Source organism: Amphibalanus amphitrite, unplaced genomic scaffold, assembly GCF_019059575.1.
Source record: "Amphibalanus amphitrite isolate SeventyFive unplaced genomic scaffold, NRLGWU_Aamphi_draft 000264F_arrow, whole genome shotgun sequence".
Taxonomy (NCBI): Eukaryota; Metazoa; Arthropoda; class Thecostraca; order Balanomorpha; family Balanidae; genus Amphibalanus; species Amphibalanus amphitrite.
In genome coordinates, this window is record NW_024881759.1 from 672,208 (window position 1) to 691,576 (window position 19,369).

Below are 19,369 nucleotides of genomic sequence, written 5' to 3' on the forward strand. Positions count from 1 at the left end.
GGACCTCCATTGACCGACCCACTTCACTGTGGGAGGAAGCGGAGCTCTGCAGACGGCACAGCGGAGGCAACCGAAGACGTCAGAGGTGTGCTGAGCAGACCGCCGGGCGCCGCTGAGACTGCTGGGCGCCGCTCAGACTGCCGGGCGCGCCTTACAGACCGCTGGGCGCCGCGCTCTCAGATACTTGCTCACAGGTCACGAGAAGTGTGCCATGCGCCTTCCGAGCACTGGTGAAAGTGTTCGGTACTCACGTGTTAAGTGAGTCGTGAACAGAGCATATCACGATGCCTTGCCTCAAGCTAAAGCGCTGCCCAGACGGTGCCCAGTAAGTCTCTGGTCTGTCAGAGATTCACGGATCGAAGTGTCGGTACCGGTGTCAGTGTCAGTATCAGTGTTAACGTCACTCCCTGCAGAGGCCGGCGCCGATCCGGTCGAACCAGCACCGATCGCGACATCGTGATGAGGTAATTGGGACGGGGTCACGGGGTCAGCGTCATGTCATCCGGATACCGTTCACACGCTCGATGCCGCTGCCAGAAACCGCTGCTCAGAAAGTCATGTGAACAAACATGCCAGCGCTTCAAAGTAAACTGTTAGTAAATGGTTGAGTGAAGTCACATGTGCATTGTGCATGCCACATGATGGTAAAATTAATATTTAAACGCCCGTGGTACTGTGACCGGCGCTAAACCTCACGGAATTCATATGTGATATGACCGTCGATTGATTACGTCTGTCCTCTGACGGAATAGCAGCAGGACGCTCTGTCCACTCTCCAATCGACCCCGCCCTGCCTCGACCACCCCTCGTCCACCCATATACCGCCCTTTCCGCTTCGCCCCTACCCAGCCATGGCACGCGTCTGCACCAGCTGTGGGGCGGGGCTGAACGGCAGCGTTCGATAGTGGGGTATCCCGTGAACGAACACCTGTCAGCGTCAGCGGCCTATCAGAGGGGCTAGCCCGTGCAGCGCGAGGGTCGGTCGATGGGGAGGCATATGCTGCCCACCCGATAGCAGTAGGTATGAGGCAGGCACGGTTGGCTCGTATTGCGACCGGGCGATACAGCTGATCTGTGTGCCATGCACCATTATGAGATAGCCCTCCGAGGGCTTTGCATGTATGCAGGGTGCTATCAGTTTCCAATAGGCATTCTCAACCTGGTCCGGCCCATCCATTTCTGAGTGGCGGCGTATAGCCACGGCCCTGGCGCCCTGTAGGCTCCCAGCCCAACGCCATCATCGCTGTGGGCCCATTCTTGCCGTCTAGGCGTGATCCAGCCGTCCCTATAGATCCATTCCTGCCAGCCCTGTAGATCCATTCCTGGCAGCCCTGTAGGTCCATTCCTGCTGGCTCTGTAAGTCCGATGTCACCCAATCGTCCCTGTAGGTCCGTCCGGGCGCATTCGTCCCAGTAGGTCCGTCCCGATCCATCTGTCCCTGCAGGTCAGATCAATTCGTCCCTGTAGATCCGATCCACCCCTGTCCCTGTGGATCCAACCCATCCTCGGATGTAGCTTTGACCCAGCCCGGCTCGAAGTCCGGCCCCATCCGACTCGGTCCGCGCTGTACGGAAGTCCGTCCTATCCGCGGCTCTGGGTCCGGCCCGATCCGGCTCTGCTCGGCCCGCGCTGTATCCGATGCCGGTGACGATCAATACAGCTCCCAGCTCGCCGGCTGAGATCAGCTGAGAGAGCAGCCGCCGCTGCGGGGCGGTGGTGGGCTGGGGCGGTGGACCACGGACTGTGGGGGGAGGTGGAGATAGACTGTGGGACGGTGGGCTGGGAGGGTGGGATGCGGACTGTGGGGCGGTGGGCTGGGAGGTTGGGACTGCGGACTGTGGGGGGGGGGATAGACTGTGGGGCGTTGGGCTGGGTCTGAGAGGGTGGGATGCGGACTGTGGGGCAGTGGGATGGGAGGTTATGGACTGTGGGACGGGGGCTGAGGGGGTGGAGTGCAGATCTGGGGGTGGGGGTGGGATGAGAGGATGGGATGCGCGCTGGGAGGGTGGGATGCGGACTGGTGCGGTGGACTGGGAGGGCGGCGTACGGACTCTGCCATGGACGGGGAGGCTGCGGACTTCAGACTGCTGAGTGCGAACTGCGGAGCACAGGCAGTCCTCTCTCGAGCTCGACCTGAGCTGGTAGGCGCGGGTTCAACTGAACCCCTCCCCCCATTTATAATCCGGGCTGGGAGCCGCACATAAATTTAGCGAAGGGGCTTCACGGGTGCGGCGACTACGATGTCATTTGCGACACGTGAATTCGGCATCGAAATGATGTCTGGACCGAACTATATTTTACGTAAGATATTTATTGTCTTCAAGTAGAACTTTGTCGAGATTTTGAAGAAGTGGAACCTTTTAGCGTTGAGGCCAACGACATTTTACTTAGTCACAATATTGACACTTTTAGACCGGGACGTCAGTCTGTGTCACTTCTGCGGCCGGGGAAGGACGGGGGGGGGGGGGCAGACAGCGTCACCATCCTGTATGTGTCACCAGCCAGCCAGTCCTGTCACTGACGGATGGACGTCTAGACGGCCGACATTTCGTTGGAGGCCGCTGGGTGGCCTTGGAGGACAGAGTGCGCCACTCTGAGCGGGGGGGGGGGGGGTGCGCCCCCCTCCGAGTCGTCAGGTCGGCGCGTTGTGACACTCGCTCAGGAGGTAATGTAAATAAACATGGCACAACAGCCGGGTTGTTGAGATCTTATTCAGTCGGCGGCTCGATGTGCAGGGGGCCGCTCTGTACGAGCACTGACAGCCCAGCTGCGGCTGTGGGCCGCAGGCCGAGTTCAGCTCAGCCGAGTGATCGGCTGCTCGGAGGGCCGTCTGTCGGCTGATTGACAGCAGCCGGGCGCTGCCGTGACTGATGACGTCAGTGGCACCGCCGCGGGGTGCGGAGCGCGTCTCGGGGCAGGTGCCAAGAACAAGTCGCGCTACCCCGGGGCGGCGGCGCCGGGTCGGAACGGGAGAGCAGGAAGGGAAGGAAGGGAGGAATGCGCAGAACGCCGCTCGGCTCTGCTCTGAGCTCTCCAACACGGCGTAACCCGTAGCCTCACCGTGCCAGTAATACAACGGTGTGTACCTACGTCTGTTGACCCATTCACCGGAATTAGTCGCCGCCCCGATTCAAATTGCTTTATCCTCGAAAGCAAGATAAACGTTAGATTAAAAAACCAAAGACTGATAGCGCTCAGCGCACTGCAGAGGCTAAATTACCTAATTACTGACGAGGTTTTGTAGTTTGCACGGCACACGAGGTTATTTTCGAGCTGTGTTTGTCTCGAGTTCCGGAAGAATATCAAATACTGAAAACAGCGGAAAGGGCGTGCCTCGGTGCGGGAAGTTGCGAAGCGCCATCTTTCCTCTCTCTCTCTCTCTCCCTCCCCTTCCCTCTCTCCTTGTCTCCCCTCTCATTCAGAGTGACAGAGTGACGTAACTCTACACAAACGTAACTATACACCGTGCTGCTATACACGACGAGTGTTGTCCCGTCGGTCCGCCTTTTGTCCAGTTGACAATGCTGTTCATTTCTGTTCCCTGCCGGCGCGGTACGATGGGTGTGTTACTACATCGTACGCTGGACACTATCCCGCCCACAGTCCACGCTCGTGCCAGACTCAGACAACACCTTCCCGTTCCCGCTCCCGCTCATACAACACCTTCCCGCATAGATGAGACCCACGCAGGTCGAGACTCGGGTCAGCGGCCGTGCCGACTGGCGGCGGGGGGCACCCGCAAGGACTGCTTGCCGCCCTGGCAGCGGGGCCACCCGGCGCGCAGGCGCCCCGCCCAGGTCAATGCGTCGGCGGGCGGCCGCACGCGCCGTGCCGCCGTGCTGGGGCGGGTGTTTTCCGCTCGTCTCCGTCCGTTCGCGGCCGGCGCGGCGGTTCGGCACGGCCGGTCGCCAGTCGGACGGCCTCGTCGGCGCTGGTCGTGTCGTGGCGAGCGGTGTGGTGCTGATAGACCGGTTGCGGACGGAAGGGGGCGTGCACGGTGCTCCGTCGGTGGAGAGTGTGAGCAGGTTAGTGGAGTGAGCTGTGGAGGGTCACGGAGTGTTCTCTCTGTAGCTGCGTCTTCCACATCCCGGAAATCATTTCCTGCCCCGTATCCTCGCCCGTTATAGTCCTCATATCCCGTAACCTTTATTGATTCCACCCCTCCCCTCACCCCATAGCCGTCCCTTCAGTGCCTAGAAGTCTCTTCAGTCCCCACCTCATACTCAGACACACCACTGATATCGACCACCCACGCCGCTCTGACCGTTTACCGGTCCCGACCACCGTAACCTGCCACTTCACTGGTTCCGACCTCACTCCCTATTATTTCACACTGCACTGATTCGACCTTCACACCTCGGCGACACCGACCGAGTCGTCAGTCCGCCGCTAGCCGGTCGTCTGTTCAACTACAGACTGGCCGCCGGAACATTACGCTAATCTCACGGCGCCCCCCTCCCCTCCTTCCTCCTCCCCCAACAACAGCCTCTGGCACACGGCAGCACTTTCCGGGTCGCCGGGGTAGAGCGGAAGACGGCGCTCTCGCCGGTCTGTCCGCCCCAGGAACGTCTTACCAACGTATTTCCTCCCACCGGCCAGAGAACCCACCAACGTACCACGCTTCCACGGGCAGTGCGTGGCGCGTGGCGGCCGCGTCACGCAGCTTCTCTCCGTGGGTCACGGAGTCCTCACATCACGACGGTCGGGTCACGACGACAGTCTGTGTGCCACGTCTGAGCGTCTCCGGCTGCATTGATGGCAATTTGTGCTCCACTTGATTTAATGCTGGCGGTACTGGACAGTGCCATTCCGTTAGCTCATCTCCAAGTGATGGGAAGTGATAGAAGTGTGGCATATGGCACGTCCACGAGAAGCTAAATATACCTACACCGAAGGCCGCGACAGGATGCCATACAACAGAGCACCCATCCGTAGACCGCGACGGGCTGGCGAAGAGCGCAGATCAATAGGTATAATACAGTGTCCGGTGACACATTACTAGGGCCTCGTGCTGCCACAAAAGGGCTGAAGCCTCACAAGCACTAGATCGGTTTTCGCGGAACGTCACTGACACCCAGACGAACGCCTTCCAGGAATGTTCCCGATATCGAACCCCGATGACTAATTATGTAAACTCATTTAACTTGTTAGTTCAGTGTGTATCCAAGCTGGTCTCAACACTGTCACAACACCCCGACACTTCCGGGCATCACAGGCCGCCCCGAGGGGATCAAAGTCAGTCTGTTACCGAGTATTGCTCACTCCCCGCCCGCTCAGCGCCCCGGCTATCGTCAGCTGACCGGTCAGTCACCAGGTCAGCTGGTGGCTGGACTGGGCTCGATCAGCCGTAACCCTTACCCATTACCCATCACCGGTCGCCCTTTATACTGACACAAACCCTTACAGTTATCTGGCAAGCCACGCAGTCTTGCATGAGTGCCGATGATCGGGTCTGGGTCCCGGTGCCATGCCCATCGTCTTTGATGTCTCCGTCGGTCGCTGGGCGGCCGTCCGTTTTCAGTGAAGCCGTCCCCTGCAGTCCATGGCGGTCGCGGTGGTGCAATCGATAACGCCGCCGGTCGGCCGGCGCTGCCGGAAGCCAACGTCCCTGTGGACGGGTTGGTGCAGCCGGGGGATGTATGGTGATTGGTGGGGCTGTCTTGCCGTGCAGCCGACCCCGCCCGACATCGAGCCTGTCCGTCCCATGGGAAATCCTTACTCCTGACTCAGCGGCCCGCTGGAGACGCTCGTGGTACGTACGAGTACACGCTAGTACACACTATAATAGTCTAGATCGGCAATAGCAGACCAGTCGCCTTTTTCTTATAAGTCTTCGGTGACCAAGGCCACGAATGAAATGAAACGACCGCTGATACTTAAACTATACCTACTGTTCAGCATTAACATTATCCTTTCCAGCATCCTGTAGCGCCTTGGTGTCGACCCTTGCCCAGGTTACGCATGCAAACTCGGAGCGCCGGATGGTGGATGTTGGGGAAAGTGGAGCGCCGGAACGCGATAGCCGACAACTTGCACCGTTTCCGGCTGATACGAGGCTCTTATGCTACTGTTTACAGGGTGATTCCCGGTTTAAACCAACTACTGCGATCAGTTGGCTGAGCCTGCAGGACGGGAAGTGGCGGAACTGAAGCCTGAATGCTGAATGAACGTTACGCGTAAGCCAGAACGATGAAGTGTCACGTCAGTGTGTTAGGGTGCCTGGCATGAAGGAATTACGATGGTATAGTCGTGCAGGATAATGACGCTATAGCCTTACAGCCAGCTGTGAGCCGGGTAAGCCGCACTGTACGGCAGCCCGTGTGAATTCGCCACTCTCGTGAGGTGCGGATGGCGTAACATATAATAATCTTCTCTTTCACAGTAGTTCGAGCGCTCTAACAATACCAGACAGTCAACGGTGCAAGCTAGACGCTGAACTAGTCCATCAGCATTGAAAAGTCGTGTCATGCTGCTTGAAAGTCGTGTCGAGCGTGCCGCGCGAAAGACGGTTTATTGAACTTCAGATGAGCGTCATTGCAAAGAAAGTCATGTAATGATTTTCTACCAAAGGTGAATAAGCTATCTCATTGGTAGGAATGCCACAGCGACCAGTGATTGGCGCCTTCAGCCACGCTCTAACGAGCTAGCCTATTTCTCAGCCACTGCATGACATCTACGGCATCTGTTGTGTCTGAGCCGGTGCAGTGTGCAATGGCCAACGGTACCGATATATCTCGGTCAGAAGCCGTGCGGTTCGCTCACCCGATTTTTCTCTTTTATTAGCTGCAACTGCAAGGTAACGGGACGAGCAGAAGTACGTACAACAGATGACACCACAGATGATATCATGTGTTGTTTGTTGAAGATGAGCTGTGTGAATTGGAAGTCAATAAAAATGCTAGGGTTGTATCGTGATATAAAATATAAATGATAGTGAGTGTAAACTGTCAAGTCTAGACTGTAGGCTAGATTGTGTAGACATTGACCATTCATTCAATGTCCGCATTATTGCCTTGTATGGGTACGTTCTACCTATGACTTTACTTACACTGAGGCTATCCGGTAGCAAGTCAATCCCCGCCTACGGTGCTATATTTAGCTCGCACCTCCGTCCCGTATGCTCCCGTGTTGAGCCGACCCGATGTGTTTGTGTTTCAGAGGTGACTGGGACCGGCGCCTACCATCACCGACGGTCGTCCTGTCTTCCGCCCAGCCCGACACCGGTGTTCGTCCGTGCCCAGACAGCCATGGCGTCCCCGGCCGAACGGCATGAGCCAGCCTAAGATCGAGCTAGTCCGCCTATCGTCGTCTGAGTTCCGCGCGTTTCCGCCGATTAATTTCGTGCAGCTGTGTGTCCGGTACAGTCACCGCCGTATGGAGAGCTACGCCGGTCTGGCAGGTCGCGGTCCGCCGCAGACTGCCGCGCCCGCAGAGCCGCGCTGCCCAAAGTGCGTGAAGCGGCGCCGCCCGTGTGCCCATCTCGCCGACCCGGCGCGACCGTCCGGCTGGGGCCGGTTCCGACCCCGCCCCGCCGTCAAGTCGCTGGAGAATGTGACCCGGGACGACGCGCGGCCGGTCACGACCACCAAATCCTGTGAGAACATGCTGCAGGTGCGTCGGCAGCCCCTGGCCGGCGAGGGGCGCCGCTCGTCGCCGCTGGTCTGGCGCGAGACGACCCGCTCTGAGGAACATCTAGCCGGTGGAGCGCCGCCGCCAGCGCCGCCCGACCTGCGAGCCGCCAAGAGTCAGGAGTACTTCCAGAAATACACGATAGATGGCAGTGGGGATCTGGTGCCGCTCGGACTCGGTAGAGGCTCGCAGAGCGTGCCCGGCAGCCCCCGCGGTCTATGGGGAAAGTCTAGCACAATGCCAAACATGCACCGGACGGACGAGCCGCCCCCGGAGAAGCCCCGCAGGACGATCTCTAGTTTCCTGAAGCGGCTACAGCCGCGCCTGCTGCGCGCCAGTCTGAGCTCACGGGGGGTGGCGCGTCGACCCTGGATCGTGGTAGAGTTTCAGGACGTGGACGGTGACAGAACCAGCGTCGGTTCGCAGGAGCGAGAGACGTTCGGCTCGGCGCAGAAGGTGTCGCTAGTGAAAAGTCGCCAGAGCTCTCGCGAGGAGCTGGGCGCGGGCACCGACTCGATGCTCGATCTGATGCGTCGGGGACAGGTGACGGCGGGCAGCGGGGGCGACCGATCGTCGCCGTCGACTCACACCGTACAGGGACGGACACCGGCCGGTACTGGCGCACAGGTGAGTGCTGCTGCTTCACTAAGGGGTATCGGGAACTGGAGGGACGTCCCCTGACGGCCCCTGTCCCCGTGGCCTAGCGGTTTGCCTGTAGATATCGTGATATGTTCGCCTTCAATGAGCCGGAGAGGTTGATTGGCTCGGTGTTAAAACCGCACAAATCCTTATTTAGGACGTGAACGCGAAAGGGGCTGCCGACCAATAGACTGATAAGGACGACCTATAGGTCGTCGTCGTTATTGCTCCTCTGTTGATGAGCTACCCCATCTATGGCAAAAATAAGTGAGGGAAATTTACTTTTTACTTATTATGAAGTGACCTGCTTCTCACCCTGACCTATAAAATATTTAAGCGCTAAAGTGTTTTAGATGCGTACTTATGAACATGTAACGTTCGTAACACACTGATGGCTCCTTTCGCGTTGCCAGGATTTCTTCTCCATTTAACCCGGCAGTTGCTGGGGTATTTCGCCACCCACCGTTTGCTGGGGGGGGGGGGCGTTAAACGCCCCCAGACGATAACTCGAGAACCAATTGGCGCAGCGAAACGCACGAGGCGGCAAACGAAAGAACGCGACGAGACGCTTCAGATGAGTACTTTAAAGTTGAATTTTGAGGTAACAGGTCAGGTCAAGGTCAGGTCAAACACCTGAAATCGGGCTTTCAGTAGCATGGACTTCAGGACTTCGTAATGGGCGCCTCTCGTCATAAACTCTGTCAAAACGGTGCGCAATCCATCATATAAGGCCTACAAGAGTGTCAGCTCCATATAGGGGTCAGTCAAGCATAGGTCAGGGTCAAGGTCAGGTCAACCGGGCAGGCACATATCCCCGAAAATCAAAACTGATATTCGCAGCCTGTGACACATGTTTTATGGGTAATTTGGGGCGTAGAACACGATGGTGACATTCATTTTACCATATGTGTACGTGTTTGGCTAAAAAAGTTCAATTTAAGAAATGCATGTATCATGGTCGTGAAGTAGTCACGAGAAATTGCCAAGATTCAGTTCAAGATTTTGGAAAATGCGGAACGATAATCAACAATCGAAGATAGCCATTTGATTGTTCATGGTATTGGTAGTCTAATGGCGTTTACGGCATGTCTGTATGTCTATTCTGTGATTTTATATGATTTTTTGAACATATGCCGTTTTTGGTCGAAAACTCAGAAATCATGACGTCACTAAAACCTCGATATCTCAAAAAATTTCTGACCGATTTTTTTTAAACTTTGTCACAATAAACTTCAATCAATTCCCTACAGGTACTAAAAATTTGGCGCGCCTGCGGCGCGCCGTTTTTATGCTATGGCCCGGCGAAAAAAGTGGGGGCGTTTAACGCCCCCCCCCCCAGCAACTCGCGGGTTAAACTTCCTCTTGCACGTGGAACAACCACATCGACCATGCTCGCTGGGCACCGTTGTCGTGCGTTTAATCGATAGGTGACCGGCCTGGTCCCTCCCCGTGGCGACTTCATTGAAGGCAATATATACCGTGAAGGCAATTGTCCGCCCGGGTCTCACCGTCCCACGCTGCGGCGGTGCTGCCGCGGCGGCAGCGGTCCGAACTAAAAGCTCGGTGGGTCGGGGAGGGCCGCCGCCTCCGCCGCTGCCGCTGTGACTGGCCGGGTCTGGTGGTGAACGGTGGTATGTCGTCGGGGCGGTCAAAGGCTCGCCGCTGAGTGCCGTGTGCTGGTCGGTGCCTCGTGCCTGCTCGTACCGTCAGGCGACGGGTGCAGGTGTGTAGAGTGCAGCGGCAGATCGATACCAGGTGGGTTACACGGTGGGGCCGAGGGCCGTGCTCCTGCGTGCCCAGCCAGGTGGAGGGAGAGCCCCGCGGCGCGGCGCCGACCTAATTCCTCGGACAGAGTAACCCTATCATTACGGATCCAGGCTGGCATTTTGGAGACCGAGACGGTGGAATGCAGGAATGTGGCTACTGGCAAGGTTACCGTGGCAGCGTCGTGTGGTTGGATGCCGAACTGTACAAAATTCGTCCTTCGTTTCGCATTCACAAAAATGACAAAAACTTACCCAACTTTCATTTTTGGCTGGCTTTATTTTGCTAGGCTATGTGCGTATCTTTTGAACGGACCCTTCTTTTAAGAATAAGCAATTGAGCACACTGCAGTGAGCAAAAGATGACTGTGCCTTCTTACGTTTAGTATTCGACAGGCATCCACGCTTTTTCCTCACTCATTGCTGCGAGCCTAGACCTTTAGAGGGTCACGGGCCTGCGACACTGTCAGCCGCCCACCGACAGCACCTCGTAGACGGTGTCAGTGGGCCGACCTGGCCCGCCCGCGGGGCCGCAGACCACACGCTGTCACCACTCACGCCGCCCACCTACGCCCTCGCATGGCTGGAGGGACGCCCTTCTCGTCCGGCGGATCTCCCCGCTTTTTGCCGGACCCGTGCTGATTTGTTTCTGTCCCTCCCTCGTATCCTCGCCCTGTCGTGGTCGTTTTTGTGCTGAGCTTGTTTCGCCAGTGCTCCGTGTTCGCGTTGGCTCTTCACCACTGCTGTGATGGTGGGAACGTCGCGTCGCCAGCTGCGTTTGGTACCGTTCGTGGCTCCCGGCTCCCGTCAGCGCCGGCCGCTGCTGTATTTAGTACCGTTCTAGTGACCGTAACAGCCCGCCCAGTTCACCGCCGTAACCCCTCCAGGCCGCGTCAGAACGGGGTGATTCCATTCAGTTGCCCAATTTTCATGTCTAAGACAGTGTAGGGTCTGTCCTTGGCCTTGATAGTTGGCATCGGATTAGCTCAATGAGAGACCAGCATCATGCGGCCAAGTGACCACACAGTGGCCCCGATTGTCAGTTAGAGGCAGAGGAATTGAAAGGATATTGATACTTACGGCGTATATAAATGCACAATGACCAGGCAATGGGCGGGTGCAGGCCCGGCAGCGATAGTAACTGTCCGCAACGGAGGCCAGGGCTGTCCCGCCCACCTCTGGAGGCACGGGCGGCACAGTATTGGCAACAGTACCGTACCGATCTTGCCCCACTGCCGTTGCCGTCATCGGGGTGCGACTGATGACGGTGATGACTGCAGGATTTCACAGCTGTCGATGACAAATCCCGCCCTCGGAGAAGCTCTTCCGCCCCTGCAAAGTGCAAACTGAGCTTTCCAAGTAGCCGACTGCCGGGACAGCCTCCGTCAGAGGGACAGTGGCTGTTGGCGGGCGTCCAGTCCAGTCGGATGTTCTCACTCGCCCCGAACAGGGTGTGCTCTTCCAGAAGCTGACGTGCAGCTCGCCAAATCGCTTCGTCGCTGTCCGTGCCGGTGCGGCGTCGGGCGAACTGGCCGGCGTGGGAGGCGGCCGAGCGCCAGCGCCTATCGGTCCATCGGCCGGCCGCACTCGGTCAGGCGAGGCCGACCTTTGGTGGCGAGGAGCCGCCGGGGTCGGCCGACAGGGCCACACCGTGCCCGCCGGCTGCTGCAGACGCAGTGGGCCTCTGCTAAACCAGCCGAGCTAGGAGGGAATCGACAGGGTACAGAGCAATTGATCCAGTCAGTGGTAGCACCAGACATCGGGTGAAATGGTTCTGTCAGTGAGATCACCGTGGAGTGCCGCCCACTGTTTTGGCGAGCATCCCAGAATAAGCCTTCCGCGAACGCCTGACCGCGTAGGACTAACTCGTAGCCTCCGTGAATGGCTGGCCACCGACAAACCCAACAGCGGCACTTACAAACGGCATGGGTCCGGCTGCAATGTCTCGACACAAAAGGTTTGGCCCCTGGCCCCGCTGCAATGTCTGGGCAGCTGGTCGGGCGTACGATAGAGCTCGCTCGCCTTATCCGGACAGGGTGGTTACCAAAAGTTGTCCGATCTGGTGGGAGGACAGCTAGACGGGCGGAGCTGCGGCAGCCCTCCCACAGCTCCGCCATTCGCAGAGAGACGGCTGCCGCCGCAGTGCTGTCGGTGGGCACAGAACTAGGTCCCTGAACCGGGCCAGGCCGACACAGAAGGGCGACGCTGCAGTGTGTCGATGTTAGCAGGGACAGTGTCACCGGAAGGACAACGCTGAACCGAGCGCTACTCTTTAAACACCGTTACACCTGCATTTGAATAGTCACTCCACTGAAACCTTGGATGGTGGCTGACCTGGTAAACCGGGCTTTGTAACACCAGGACATAGTACAATGTTGACATTATAAACATACCCATTGACGATGACAGAGCATTGATAAAATCGGTATTCCATCGACAACGACATAACACTCATCTATCGTCGCCTTTTATAGGTATCAGACGTGTCTCTGTGTCCATTTGCCTGTGTCACGCTCTGTCGTCATTCCAACCAGCTGTTCGCTACTGCGCTACTGTTACTGTGCCAGTGTCAGCTGGGCGGTGCAATTCTGTGGTCTGACATCACAGCCCGGCCCGCCCCGAACTCTACATTTAAGACCGGCTCCCGGCCCATATGAGGCGCTCGTGCAGCCCGCTGATGGAACCGGTTACCTTGGCTGACGGCCGCCGCCGGCCGCTGCAAATTGGTGGCCACGACTGACGTCTCGATGACCAGTCCTATAAGTCCTTCTCAGTTGTATTCAAGTGTGCCGTGGTTAATAATTACTTCAAAGCTAATTAATATACTAGAGATACAAAACATGTCTTCAGAAGGTAACGACATTTCAATTTATAAGTGCTTATAAATTTGTTCCAAACGATAAGACTCACATTCCGGTAAGAAGGCTCGAAGTCATTCATCTTCTCTCATGACTGTCACGGCCTTATGTTTGATATATGTGATAACTGTATTTTAATAGCACGATTTTAAAGTGGGGATATTAAACAACTTGCTGTGCGCTTTGCTTTTTAACATATTCTTGTAACTTACCAATCTATCGGCAATGTTTTGTCATTTTGAGAATGGATGGCATGAATCCATTGATCGTGGCTATGTGCGCCTTCCGAAACACGCATGTAAATCGCATATCGTAAATGCTCGCAGGTTTTCAGAAGCGACGTCCTTCATATTGCCATGGAAGCTTCACCGTCCATACAAAATAAAATGGCGCACAGCTACGCGCCTGACATGCGCCCGACTTGCGGTGATATGGTGACCGTACAAAATAAAAATGGCGCACAGCAGCGCGCCTGACATGCGTTATTTCCTGATACCGATCAGTGGCCGGACAGGGTCCGCGGGACTCCTGTGGTATGCGGCAGTGTCTTTGCCCTCGGATTCTCGTTCAGCGGGCGCAGCTGTCGTCTGTAAGTCTCGTTAATCACCGAGTGGATGTGCTGGTGGTCCACCAGCCGTCACGGCTCGGTCACTGCCTGAGGAACTCCGCTATTGCCCTGGCACTGTCCGCTAGGCTGACAGATGTTGGGTGCTGGCTATAGGGCGTCACGGCGCCGGTCACCCGCGACCTTACGGCTTATCTCGGGACGCTCGTTATGGTCCTACCGTGCCCTGTGACCGAGCATCTTTTCCATCTTATCATGCAGTGGCGGCGGAATACCTTCAATTAAGGGGGGAGGGGAGGGGGCACTGCCGACTTTTGTTCCCGTTCTTTCCATGCAACGCCCATAGGACTAATGTTAAAATGCCAAAATCAAAGGGGGGCACGGTGCCCCGGTGCCACCCTCGTTCCGCCGCATATGCTCTTTTACTGTCCTAACTTACCGTCTTCCGGGCCCTCCCGGAACGCTCCTCAGTCCTCACCATCTTACCAAGCTTGGAGACTACCCTGCCCTTTGTCAGACTCCCCGTTTCTTCCCTCCAATCCTAACGCAACTCTGACATCGAGACTCATTAACCCATGGTCTCACAACCCTTAACCCCATGACATCTTCTTCTCAAGCAACTATTTTTTACCGTAACGCCACTGTAACTTCTATGATATAGCGTGGTTGTTGATAGCCATCAGATGTCATTACGGTGCATCGAAACGTATAATGCTTAGCATTGCTACGAAACCCTTTTTCTGTGCGAAGTGTAGGCATTGCTTTCGAAGCATAGCTGAGATCCCTATATAACCCCCCCCCCCAAACTTGACGCCACAAAACATGAGAATAGCGAGTTGACAACTGAAGGTTCTAGAGGTAACTATCATGCATAGTGCATACTGCATGCTAAGTTTTGCTGAGGGCTGGGCTAGTGCTGGTTTTGTCAAACCGCATTCATTGCCGGACTGTTCACATGCCCAATGTTGAATTACACAGGCTGTGTCGCAATCGGTTCGTTCGGCCTTCGGTGACGTTTTGTGTCAAATCGACTCCGTCCAGTGACAGCCTGTGTCAGATCCGCCGTATCCAATGACGGTACAGCCGACAGGTCATGTCGAACCCTTTCCATCCGATGACGGATTATGTCGTACCTGCCCCGTCTGGCGACCGGTCGCTCTCTCAACCAGCACCGCTGCTGGCCGGCCGGAGGAGCAGCCTGCTCCACTCCGTCGTCACGTCGGTCGGGCGGAACGGCGCCACCAGGCGGTCACTTCCGGCCCCGGCGCAGTCGTCCGTCGCTCATCACCTCAGAGGGAGGGCCGGGATGGCGCTGAACGACCCGACAGGTGCGGATGGACCAGGGCGGAGGGCGGTGAACGGTGCGAGCAGTGAGCCGCACCGACAGTTGCCGCTCGGATAGACTTGAGACGTGATCTGACCGGTCCGATATCCGATCACGTTGGCCGCGGCTGCAGGACTGACTGATGGGTTTCATTTACACTGGACTTCGGCTGGTGGAACAATATCAGTTTCAGGGATCGTCCGTTTCACATTGCTAGCTCCGCCCTTCCGTTGAGCAATACGGTAGCCAGCTGGAGCTGTGCACTGAGTGATATGTGCGACTGTCGACTGTTATAGATAAGACCAGACCTAATCCCGGAAATGCAAACAAAATAGTATGCGATGACAAGGAGGAAGTAGTGGAAGTTCATGCCGACTGATGTATACGCACAGTAGCGTCGCGCCGGCCGTCATCGCATTGAAGCGACCGTGAATGTGACGCCGCGACGTGGCTTCATCCCGCACCTAACCACGCTTCCTCCTCCAGCCTCCACCTAACCAGCCTCCTATCCACTCTGCTTGTTTCCCCATCTGCTCCGTCGCCTGTGGCTAGGTTTTGTCATATCAGGAGCCAGGGGTGCCTCCTAACCGCGGCGCTGGCACAGCTTGCCGCCGGAGAGCCGCCTGGCTGAACTGAAACCACCCGTTTTGACCTGGCTTCTTCAAACATTAGCTGGAGCCTTTTCCCTGGCTCGTGGTCGAGACTGACATTTTACACGGGTACCTGCCTTACCTCTCCAAATATTTAGTTGGGCAGTCACGTCACGTCCACAGCATACCTGTGGTATGCTGCGGCTCCTCCGTTTTGCGGCTCTCCTTCGGCATCGAGAGTCGAGAGCCAGGTCGCGGCTGACATGTCCCCAGCTCGGTTGTCCCTGACACTCATTGCCATTGCTATCGTGCGAGGTGGTATGGTGTGGACCGGTCGGCTTGCGCTACCGTTCTCAAGCAATACGAGCCGACTGACCCAATCTGGGCCAGGTCGCTGTCGTTCTGTGGCCACTGCTCCGGCCACATCCGTCTACCGGGTGTTCCGAGACATTAAACATTCCGGGACAGTGGGCGTTCTGACTTCTGGGGTACTGGACGTTCCGGGGCATTGGGCAATGACTGCACAACAGAGCAGATGGTAGTCGGCTAAAGGAATCGACCCACGACCGACGGTCACTACGGTCTTGGGTATCTCGCTTCTAATGTTGAATGTACGAAACGCACGGCTTGGACTGACCTCCGATCGCTTGCAACGTGTGTGGCATTGCTCTACAGCGTGCGTGTCTCAGCCAGCTGCTGTATTAGCGTCAGTCATTTCGCGAGCCGGAGGGCGCCTGGCCTTCCACAGCGAGCCATTTGCACGGCACCATTCACCACAGCGGGTCAGACTGGGTAGCGCCGCCGACCGACTTCTGACAAACGCAGCCGTCACCGTTCGGCCGTCTTGCGCCGGTATGCAGAGTCGGACCGGTCACCAAAGCACCGCCCCAGTCATGTAGTCAGCTCATGCTGTCTGCCCACGGGCTCCGACGTCGGCCGATGTAATTGTCAGTCAGAGTATGTACAGTGGGTCTATTTAAGATCTCCAGAGCCACCACGTGGCGCTACGGTCGGGGTAGGGCGAGTCCAAATCCAAAGGGAAGTGAGGTCACCGGTCATTGTGGGGAAGGAGGGAGGGGGAGTGACGCGGTATCACGGCGCATGGGGCGTGCGTAGCGCCGGGAGTGGGCCGTCCAGGGCCGCCCGCCACTGCGCCGAAGCTGAGGGGAGGGGATGATGGTTGCGGGTGCGTTCACTCCGGTATGGTGGTATCCTGTTCATGTGGAACCGGCAAGAATGCGACTGAAGGGAATCATTATCTCAAACAAACGGGCAAGCCAGAGGCAGCGTCAGTTCCAACTAAAATGTTGAACAATGATCATTGAAATCTAGGACGTATTCATAGCATGCAACTATTCAGTCGATAGTTGCATGATGCTTTTCAGTGATCATTGAAATCTAGGACGTATTCATAGCATGCAACTATTCAGTCGATAGTTGCATGATGCTTTTCATGATGCATGATGAGGCTTTTCTAAACTGTTATTTGAGTTAAATATTTTTCATTTGGCACGTTCAGTTTTGGTGGGTTTTATCGGGTCGAAAAGAAGCAGAAAAGAAAAAAGAGTTGAAATGGCTCCAGATAAATGACCAAAAACATTTTCTTAAAGATGAAACTTAGCTAAACATTTATAAGCGATAATTTTGACTTTTGGAGAGGATATTGGGGAAAGATATTGGGGAAAGATGCCATCGTGCTGATCTGTGTTGCAGTAGGAGGAAAGGTTTTGGTTCGTGTCTAGATAAAACCAGACCCGGGAGTGGGGCTCGAACTCACGACATCGCATTCAACTCACACCGCATTCAGCAGCCTCAACGCTACGAGCACCTACCGCCCTGAGCAGCTTGCTCAGTGTTTCGGCTAAAGCTCGGCCAAAAAAGCAAGGCCGTATATAGGGGCCAAAGTGTCTGACGGCTGTCAATGTCACGAGGCGAAACCCCAAGGTAAGCTTCCGTCCCGGTAGCTCGGCCGGTAGAGCGTTGGACTCCATGTGCCATGAGGTGAGAGCGCACGTCCCGGTTGCAAAAGTCCGGGTTCGAAACGCGACGTGTGCTTGACGTTTTTGAGCGGCTCCTGACGGTTATGATTGTGGTTGGTGGCAGGCCCCTGCCAGGCGAAGTCAGTGCGGGGCCCGGCCGTGCGCGGCTATGTGCGCACGTTAAAATTTGGACTCTAAATTCTGCCATAGACCAGGAATGGCTTGATCGGAGGGTAGAGAGCAGGGTCAACGCAACAAGCTCAGCTTAGCGGGGACTTTGTCCTTGAGCTTCCTTTCTTTCAAAAGGTTCGGGCCAAATTTATATTAAAAAAGGGGGAGCCGAACCAGGTTGGGCCGGGTTGAACCCGGTTGGACCGGTGTCTTACACGTTATCATGGTCAAACAAAACAGAGGCTAATTGCGGGTCAAATATTTTTATTAACTGATTTTATTGTTTTTTAGCTTACACGTAAAATAACTAAAGTTAACTGTATTAACTTTTAGCTTTTTTACTCTAGACTTCATGCACAAAAATGTGGTATTCGTCCGCTTTTCCTCATCTTCTCTTAGCATAGGCGCGGAAGCCGGGGGGGGGGGGGCAAAGGGGGCAGCTTGCCCCCAACTCTGGGGCCGTGGGGGCGATGCCCCCACAGCTTTGAGACGGAATACCACACTTTTTTTGCAAATGTTTTCTTTTTTGTTGAAAAAGCCAAGGGATGAAAAATAAGTGGCCTAAAACCGGTGAGAAACCTAGATTTGGGGATACCCTAGGTTGATCTCTATTATGGTGTGCCCTTCCCCCCCCCCCCCCGAGTCTGAACGTAGTTACCGCGCCCCTGTCTCTTAGCGACTTGATTTGACCTTAAAGGCCCATCTTACCAGCAAAAAAAATCACTTGCGTGATAATTATTTGCCAAAGGGCGCTCTACACATGAAACGCCAGCCGGTCAAAAAACTGGCGAACGATGCGATGTTTCTATTGCTTGAATTATATTCAATGAAAATTTCAGGAGACATAAATAATCTTAATCCTTATAGCTACTGGGCGCCCGGAGCATTCGCTAGCATTCCATTGCCAGCTGCATTACCAACATCACATTTGCATTACTCTGGGTTCACCATGGTTGACAGTAGATGAGCCGGCCACAGCAAACCCATGCCTCATTATCCTTTCCTTCCAGGCAGCCAACTGCTAAGTTAGCCGGCCGCCCGGCCCACCACCGCGATATGGAACAACGCTGGAGTGCGCCATTTGCCTGTGGCAGTGCCCCACCGCGCCGGGGCTGTTTGACAGGTCACCCGCACCGTGACCTCGCCACCCCCCCCCCCCGCCCACCTCCCCATCGGGCCCAGCTCGGTAGTGACCTCTCCTTGAATCTCACATGGACTCGACTGAGGCTCAACGCCATCTAGTTGCGTCTGGAGATCCTTACTAGATCCACTGTACCCATGAGAGGGCATTTGCGCGCAGCACACAGCTGGTCGCTCCAACCCTCTCACCCCGCAGCTCTCACCCTCTCTCCTCTCACGCGCACGCCGGCGGCGGCGCGCTTGGCATGAAGTCGGCCATGTCGATTCGTCGCCTCCGCTAGGCGGCGCCTGGCGCAAAGTCGAGTCGCCGACGGACATCTGCGAATCGACCCGCCCGGTACTTGACCTGTATTCGTGCATGCACGTGGACGGCGGAGGCGGTGCCGGCGGAGTCGTCAGTCGATACAGACAGGCGGTGCCCGGTGGACGTCTTTTCGGGCTGTGACGCCGTGTGACGCCGTGTCGCTGCGGCCGTGACGGTGTCGACATCACGCAGGTGTGTCACGTGAGGTGATCAGCACTCCCAGGTGTGCTACGTGACGTGTTTAGCTACCAGGTGTGTGTCAGCCACTGCGCAGTCCCGCTCTGGCAGTGTGTGCGTGTCAGGGCTGCTCAAGAAGGTCGATACATTAGCTTGTTTGTTTGTTTGTTTGTTTGTTTTGTTGGGTTAGGCCCTTTCGGTCCAATGAGACCATTTCAGAGCCGGGAGGA

General features: G+C 56.2%; 2 protein-coding genes across 2 annotated transcripts in view; both read left to right on the forward strand.

Annotated features, from left to right (window-relative positions):
• Positions 1 to 450: 450 nt before the first annotated feature.
• LOC122386829 lies at positions 451 to 8,310 on the forward strand. The gene is made up of 3 exons (XM_043376465.1): positions 451 to 464; positions 6,078 to 6,176; positions 7,159 to 8,310. The coding sequence occupies exon 3, from the start codon at positions 7,270 to 7,272 to the stop codon at positions 8,308 to 8,310; it is 1,041 nt and encodes a 346-aa protein (XP_043232400.1). The 5' UTR covers positions 451 to 464; positions 6,078 to 6,176; positions 7,159 to 7,269.
• Positions 8,311 to 9,869: 1,559 nt separating this feature from the next.
• Positions 9,870 to 19,369, forward strand: part of LOC122386851 (disks large-associated protein 4-like) — a 62,395-nt gene continuing 52,895 nt past the window's right edge. The window contains exon 1 of the mRNA XM_043376522.1: positions 9,870 to 10,023. The gene's annotated coding sequence lies outside the window, so the exon portion shown is untranslated. The remainder of the gene's footprint in view (positions 10,024 to 19,369) is intronic.

Coding starts and splice junctions, on each gene's coding strand:
- LOC122386829 (XM_043376465.1), top strand. CDS start 7,270: ATGAGCCAGCCTAAGATCGAGCTAGTCCGCCTATCGTCGTCTGAGTTC.